This window comes from Emydura macquarii, unplaced genomic scaffold (genome assembly GCF_026122565.2).
Source record: "Emydura macquarii macquarii isolate MOO-44397 ecotype Brisbane River unplaced genomic scaffold, CSIRO-AGI_Emac_v2 contig_2448, whole genome shotgun sequence".
Lineage (NCBI taxonomy): Eukaryota > Metazoa > Chordata > Testudines > Chelidae > Emydura > Emydura macquarii.
In genome coordinates, this window is record NW_027132585.1 from 3,126,582 (window position 1) to 3,134,978 (window position 8,397).

Below are 8,397 nucleotides of genomic sequence, written 5' to 3' on the forward strand. Positions count from 1 at the left end.
TCTCCAGGTAAGCAATAGGCACACTCCAACCCCCAACCACTCTGAGCACAGCCCTGTAGTGTCCAGCCCATGTCCACTGGACGCTCACAGAATTCACAGCTCCGCTATTCACAAAGGAACAGAACACCTCAGCTTACCAGTTACACCTCAGGATCCCTGCTCACCTCAATTTACAGCACTTAGACACGGTTATAGTGGAATTAAGTAAACGTTTATTAAACAAAGACTAGAGCTTCAAGAAGAAGCAAGTAGAATTAATGGAAACAAATGTTTACATATAAAATAAAATTATAACATGCTTTCTAGAGCCTAAACTTAACTAACAAGATGTCCTCCTGTCTCATAAAGGTAAGCTCACCCAAAGTCTTTCCTCCAGGGTTAAACAGCCAGAGCAGCTGTGATCCTCCATTCATGAGACGAACACACTGGCAGCTTATCCTCTAGGTTGAGGTGTACCTCTGCATCCCCAAATAGTTCCAACAATCCATTCTCTTCACTGTAAACAGGGTACCCCCTGCTGCTTGTTTTTTCTGTAGAGAATCCCCTCTGGAGACTTTGCACTGAGCATTTTGCTCAGCATGTAATTAGACATCCATTGTAAAATATACAATACTCAATTTAATACAGCCAGACAGCTAGAGCATCTCCCGCCTGAAAAGAAACTTGTTTTATCACCTCTTGATGACCAACTCCAACTCACAGACCATAAGAGCATTATCTTCAGTGCATATATATACACACAACTCATTACATATTATTCATACCTACATTTCACAGTGATTATGATGATCATTGTGACACAGGCTTTCAGTAGAGATCTTATATGAGATCCTTTGATGAACTATTATCTACAGACCAGACCCAGGGGATCCCTTTAGCCCTACACACTCCTGTGCCCTCTGCCAGTGGGCACCCAGAGGTCTCTGGGTCACATTTTCCAATATAAATATATCCACAAATAAAGGATCCAATACCATCATGGATCTCAATTTACTCCTTAAACAGCTAATGGTGCCTCTGCTGTCTGTACTCCCTAGCTATAAAAACTGCTTTCACAGTAGCCACAAGCTCAGCTAGGTGAATGATGAACTACCTCCTCTTTGCTCATCTGCTATCTTCCACAAGGATAAGGTGGCTTCTGCCATAATCCTAGATTCCTTCCCAAGGTGGTACCTGACTTTCATGTCAATCAGACGATTAATATGCCAGTAGTTTTCCCCTGGGCCTCTCACTCACATAGGGAAGTCAAAGCTGCATGTGTTAGATGCTAGAAGAGCTCTGGCTTACTATATTAACAGAATCAAGGAATTTCAGAAATTCTCCAATCTCTTTATTTCATATGCAGACAACCATAAAAGACAGATATACTCTTCAGACTTTATCTAGAGGGGTTAGACAGGGCATAGAGGAACTCTATAAACTAGCGTTCATTTCACCCCTTCTTGGGTTCAAGTCATACTATTAAAGCTATTGCTACCTCTGTCGCATGCCTTAGACACATCCCAGTTGCAGAGCCCTATAGGGCTGCTACTTGGAGGTCTATACTTACTTTTACAAAACTTCTCCCTAGACTTGGCATCTAGATTGGAAACTCAGTTTGGTGGAGCAACACTTCAATCCCTTTTCAATTGGGACTCCAAGACCCACCTTCCATCATGGTGGGATGGATGCTTGCCAAACTATCCTGTGAATGGAAATATGCAGCAAGCATCTGAAGAAGAAATGGAGGTTTCTTATTTGAAACTGGAGGTTTTGGGGGGATGGACTCTGCGTAGTCATGCTCCCCATCCACATTCCTTGGAATCCTAATGGAATTTTGACTAGAGAAGGCAAAGGTTGGAAGGAACTGAGGCAGCAGAGAGTGCCACACTCCCTTTTATAGCCTTGCCCTCAGAATTCGCAGAACTGTAGAAGGGAGAGGTAGGGAGGGGCTTATGAGCTCCCTAAGAGGCACTGCTACAAGAGGTTCCACTGTGAGTGGGACTACACAGAGTCCATCTTTAAGAATTCCAGTTACTGGTACGTGACCCTTATATCTGTTCCTTTTACTTACAGAGAGTTAGTTTTCTTGACACCACATAAAGCAAGTCCCATTCTGCCCTCTGTAATGTTGTAGAATCACCTTATAGATAAATGAGGAAGGAAGGATGACCTGGTGGTTAATGCATGGATGTGTGAGTTAGGGAATGAGAGTTCTATTCCCAGCTTTGCTATTATGTCACTGTGTGACTTTGGATAAGTCACTTACGGCCCACTGCTACCATCCTTAACTCATGTTGAAGATCCAAAAGTAGCCCCATTGCTATCGAAATACTAAGTAGTAGTATTAAATATTCATCACCATTTTTTATTTTTGTTTGTAGGTGCTGGAGTCAAAGCAATCAAGAATCAATTAATCCATGCTCATTAGCTTTGCTTTATTTTTACTTAAGAGTTTGTTGGAATAACATTTTGCATTCTACTCTGGTATGTATTATTCCATTTTCATTCATCAGTACAATTATAGCCAGCACCCTGCCTTTGTATTGATCTAACACACATTTCTAAACTTATTGCAGATCTACTTCATGGGTACCTTTCTTGTGTCAATATTGCTTGCATTTGCCGTACAGTATTTTCAGTCTCTGTCTGGTAAGTATTTGCCGTGGTCAGGCTGAAATAGTTTAGAAAAAATAATTCAATACATAAAATAAGGAACTTTAAAGATATGACTAACATTCCAGATTTGGTATCAGCATGCAGTTCACATATAATTTAAAGCAAGTAATGTCCTACAGATTCAGGTCTCCTCTCACAGGGCCTGCAAACCCTTAATTGTGGGAGTAGATCTGACTCACAAAAGTAGTCCTATTGCCTTCAAAGCATTATTGCACGAGTAAGGCTGTGCAGACTCAGGTCTCAAACACAGATTATTAATTTTGCATCAGGCCACTAATTTAAAACTGCGATTTGATATTTGCCATTCCCCTCCCCAGGAACAATTTCACCATTCTTTCACTAATTTAATTAAAGGAGCTGAAAATCATTCTTATTACATTGTGTAGCATGGTAGTGCTCAGCTTTATTTGAACATCCTAAGCAAGCTACTCTTTTTACCTTTTCACCCTCCAAAAACCTATTAATAGATGCATAAGTGAATTAAAGGCTTTTGTTACTAAGGCTTTGACTTTTTTAACATAATTATTGTAGCTTCAAAACTCCAGCATCCTTCTGTTTGGAATGATAGTCACAGAAATGGGAAAATATCTAGTAATCAGAGAGCCCATCTCTTTACTGGTGTAGTATTTCCCCCTACTATACTTTTTCTAGGGTTTTTTCCAGTCAGGTTTCAAATGCTCCAAGTGATCTGTCTTCTATTACCTCCCTTGGGAGAGTATTCCACAATATATCTTACTATTAGGCTGTGTTCCCTGATATCCAGCCTACATTTTTGTTTTAGGAATTTTATCCTCCTAGTCCATTCTGAATTTTCATACACCTAGTCATACCCAGTGTACCACCCTCATTGTGTAATTTTTCTCCCTTCTTGATGTTCACACCCTTCAGATATTTATCATGGCCCCTCTTAGTCATCACTGATCCAAGTGATACATATTTAATGCTTAATCCTACATTACAAATCAGTCCTTCCAACCCCAGGCACATTTCTTTCCCTCATCTCTGTACTTGTTCCTCTTCTTGAAGCATAGGCAACAAAATCTTGCCTGATATTTGCATCTATAAATCACACCATCAAAACATAAGAATAACTAGAATAATGGGAATGAAACAAACAAAAAATAAATAGTTCAGTGACGTCAATTTCATGTGTCCTATTCTAGTAAAATATTTGTATATAACTTAGAATTGGGCTAAGTAGCAATCAGAGGGATTTGTAACCTATCCTTGAAATAAAGCTTCACAGAAGTAATTAGTATCAAAGGAGAGGTTATGCTTATCACTTTTTTTTTGGTTGCCGTTTGTGTTAAACCTTTTTTGACCGGGTAGGTAATGCTTTTGACCATTACGTTAGTTACTGAAGTCTGAATGAAATCTGACATTGATGACTAATTTAAGCCTGTTGTTAAGGCAGTGGTTATGAAGATTACTAGTATAACATTAACTTAAAGAGATGATAACTCAAAGGAATAGATCATTTCCTTTTATAGCCCTTATATGTCTCAACTTGTAAATAGTCAGACTAATGAGTTTATGACTTCAGGTGATTGTTGCCACTAGATTCAGTGGGCTGTATTCTGCACCCTGACAGAGCTCCATCAAATGCATGGGCAGTGGAGTCGGTTGCGCTTTCTTGATCCCATGTCCCAGTGTAAGAGTTACTGGGGAGCAACTGTAACTTACACCAAGAAGGGAAGCTTGTACTTTACACCAGTGGAGGATCTGTCATAGGAGAGCAAGAGTGGGTCAAAATGGATTTAACTGACTGAAAAATCCTGCCCATTACTCTCTTTTCTGATAGGGAGGAAGCAGAGAATCGATGTTGGGGCCACATATCAGCCCTTAGTCTCCTAGAAGTTTTTTTCAGTTTAAAGGAATATTACAGACAAAAAAGCCATTGTCTAGGGGGAAAAGAGTTTGTGATATACAATAGATAATAAATCATCAGTCACCAATGGTGACTAGAATGATCAGCCACAAATAAAAAAAAAGAACAAAGGCAGGCACGTATCTAAGGACAAGACAGTCTTCGATCAGCAAATTGTGGAAGGAATATGGACAAATCATGGCAAGAGGGTTTCCATTATATTGTACTTTCTTGCAAACTTAAACATGTTATCTTCCAATCTTCATAGAATAAGTATATGGTGACAGGCTTATTGCTGTAACAAAATAAAGTAAAATCAGTTACTAAGGCTATTTCTACACTGTGCTGCAATATAGCACACAAACAGCCCTGTGTGAACACTGCTGGTGCAAACTAAAAGGTACCTAGTTCAAGTTAATGTAGTCTTCTCTCTAAAACCACCTTTTAGTTCACACCAGCAGCGTCTGCAAGAGGCAATTAGCGCACACCACTTTAGTGTGTTCTTCAATTCACACCCCTATCTTTCACACTGCAGCGCGATGTAGACAAGCCCGAAATTAAAGTACTATATTATCTTAAGTAGGATTTGAAAAATCTCCATCGACGCTTTAGATAAAAATTAAGTTTTGGACAATAGTCTTATAATCACAAAAATTCCTTTATTAATTTAGTATTTACTGAATTTTTAAGAAACAAGACTTACAGCATATATAAATTGTTCACAGATACATTATAGATTGGTTTTTGAAAGCCCTGTTTTCCTTAATACCAGCTGCAATTGATGTAATTGTAATGCATACGCACAAAGGGGCACAGGTAAAGTTACATTGGGCTACTACTGTAATTTTGGCATTTCCTAATTTTTGAATGCTTGATTTTTCTTTTATGTATTTTTATTTATATGTTTGTATGGGAACCAGATATGTACGTGTATACTTTATATACGATACTGAATTTCAATGTTTATTCTGTATTTGTGTTTTTTCTACAGTCAATGACTCTCATGTACCAAGGCCAGAACAGTCTCCAGATATACATTCTTCCACAGAAAACACCAGTGACACTAGATCAAGAGAGCAAGAGGAATCTACCCTTACAAACAATTTAGCACAGCAGTAATTAAGCTCTCAGCATCCTCATTTGATCAGCTGAGGTGCAATTCTCCTAAACACTGGCATTCCAAAGCAAACATTAGGAAGGCATGATTTTGAGCATTACAATATTAAGAATTCACAACTGTATAGAATGGTATTAACGATGGACTTCATGAGCTAAATCCTGCTCTTCATTACACCTGGTCAACCCCCCCGATTTAATCTATCTATCATAAAAAGATGAGGACATTTTTAAAAACTCAAACCCAGGATACATACTGATTATTTTATTAGATGATACATGTGAATGCCTTGTATGGTCTTGTTTTTAATGGGAATTAAAAACCGGGTGAAATCCTGACCCCACTGAAGTCAGTGGCAAAACATCCATTGACTTCAATAGGGCTAAGATTTCACCTGTGGTATCTAATATTTTATTAAGCAGTATTTGCCACACTTAGAGACATGTTTGAATTTCCTGTACCTCTGTTCCTGGAGGCCCAGCATCCCGTCTTTTGTTTGCTTTGAATTTATTGGGTAGCTGCACAAGAGAAAGACTGATTATAGGGAGCAGCTCCCTTTACCAAATAATACCAAAAAAAAGTGGATCAGTTAATCTTCTCAGATTCTTACATGGGTAACATAGGAAGGGATTTCTCTCCAGTTTTATGGTGTATCTTAAATTGTCATTTAACTAAATTACTTAGGTGCCATTTTCATTAATTAATGTGTTTATACAGTACCTAGCACAATGCTGTCTTTGGTTTAGAAGTCTAATGAGCTACAATATTACAAATGATGAAAAATAATAAAAATGCTAGTTAGGACAGTTGGGATAACTGGATATAAAGGAACTAATCTTGCAGAGCATAGATCTCATCTGTCTGATTTTAAAGCTGTGAGAAGTGAGAGGATGTAGGAAGGGGGTGACTATGCGTACAGCAGGTGTGTGTACACATAAAATCATATAGATCACATCTAATTGTGTCCATCTATGAATTAGTGTGGGTTAAATCTACTCTTTGCAGTGCCATATTTACAAGAGTAAATAAAATTATTTTTCTATGGCTGACTGTATGGTAAGTGGCTTATGTGTCTTTTTATCTTGCATTACAGATAGGATCAACTCAGCAAAAATCTTGCAGTCACAGATTGGCTTTAGGGGATATAATCTAAGCAGATAATCTCATTATCAAACTGTGTGATCAAGCAATGCTCCGCTATTTGTAGCATTTTCAGAAGATCTGAGCAGAAAATGGAGGTTTCCCCAATTGAAAATCTTAATTTTTTTTTGAGAAAACTGGTAACTCTCTGAGCAGCTGCAGAAAATACTAGGTCTGCAGTGGAAAATGATCTATTTAGTTATATTTAAAAACAGTTTTCCTAAATTGGAACGGAGAATAGAATTCTTTAAGTTTGTATTTTCTATAACCCATTTTTAATATTTAGGTGGATAAGGAGTGCTGAAAGAGCTCAGCAGTACAGAACCAAAACAAGCTACTAACTAAATTCATTTCATATTAGACATGTGTGTGAGAGAACAATAATCCATGCAAGCACAGACATTTCTAGCAATGTTCTAACACTCAAGTAGTACCATGCATAACAAGGTCGGAGGTTTTGGGGTTTCTTGCCTGCTTTTATTTTGGGTTCAGCTTAGCATCCCCTGCAGCAAAACACAAATGACAACATGGCAACACTGCAAAGCATTAGAGACCTGATTTGCCAAAATGGATGCACAATTATGCATCTAATTTGTGCACAGTTACAACTGAGAAGGCAAATGGGTGTCTTTATCTGCAAAGGGCCAGTTAGGCATAGTTAATGATGATGATAATATTGATAACATTTATGTACATGTTAAAGCACTTTGATAAAAGGGAGTGTTGCCTAGTGAATACAACACGGGGCTGAGACTCAGGAGACCTGGTTTCAATTCCTAGCTCTGGCCTGCTATGTGACCTTGGGCAAGTCATGTCACTGCTCTGTGCCTCAGGTTCCCCATGGGGATAATGATACTGACCTCCTTTGTAAAGAGCTCTGAGATCTTTGGATGAAAAGTGCTAAATAAGAGATTGTATCTCAATTTCCCCATCTGTAAATTGGATAGAATTGTTCCTATTTTGGCTAATAAGAATAGCAGAGAAGTTAAGACCCAGATTTACACGAATAGTCAGTTGTAATCAATGTATACTGCAGGTTCCCATCACCTCTGCAAATCAGGCCACAGGTGTCTGAAATCAGACACCCAAAATTAGTGGATATGTTGAAAATTCAGTCAGGTGAATTACCTAGGATCACATGGTGAGTTAGTGGCAGAGCAGACACGGAATTCAAGTGTTCTCAGTGTAGTGCCTATGCCCCTGGACCATGCTGTTTCCTAATTTGTGCGGTGATGAACATTAAGCATCCAATTAGTCATGCATATTATGGTGTGTAGTTACACATAAGCATACATGATTAGGCCCAACCATGCTAACACTTTTTTAAATTAAATAAATTTCATCCATAAGAAACATTTCTTAGTATTTGTTTAGCACCATTGATGTCCGTGCCATTTTTCAAGCATGCAAGAAGACATGGATCATTCCCCATAGGGCTTATATTTTAAGGCAGTTCTTCAGCTAGTGTAAATTGTCATAGATCCACTAAAATAAATGGAGATATGGCAATTTACGCCAGCTTCGGATATGCCCTACATTAAACGAAGAACCATATTCAAAGGTATGAAGAAGGGCTGCATATACATTATTTCCAGGGTATGTTTTTTTGTTTGCC

General features: G+C 38.4%; 1 protein-coding gene across 2 annotated transcripts in view; it reads left to right on the top strand.

The window, feature by feature from the left end:
• SEL1L3 (SEL1L family member 3) overlaps nt 1-6,685 on the top strand; it is a 63,463-nt gene extending 56,778 nt beyond the window's left edge. For both annotated transcript variants that reach the window (XM_067562557.1, XM_067562558.1), the window contains exons 22-24: nt 2,364-2,466; nt 2,559-2,631; nt 5,517-6,685. In XM_067562557.1, coding sequence (XP_067418658.1) covers nt 2,364-2,466; nt 2,559-2,631; nt 5,517-5,644 — 304 coding nt within the window. In that variant the 3' untranslated portion in view covers nt 5,645-6,685. The remainder of the gene's footprint in view (nt 1-2,363; nt 2,467-2,558; nt 2,632-5,516) is intronic.
• The last annotated feature ends 1,712 nt before the right edge of the window (nt 6,686-8,397 follow it).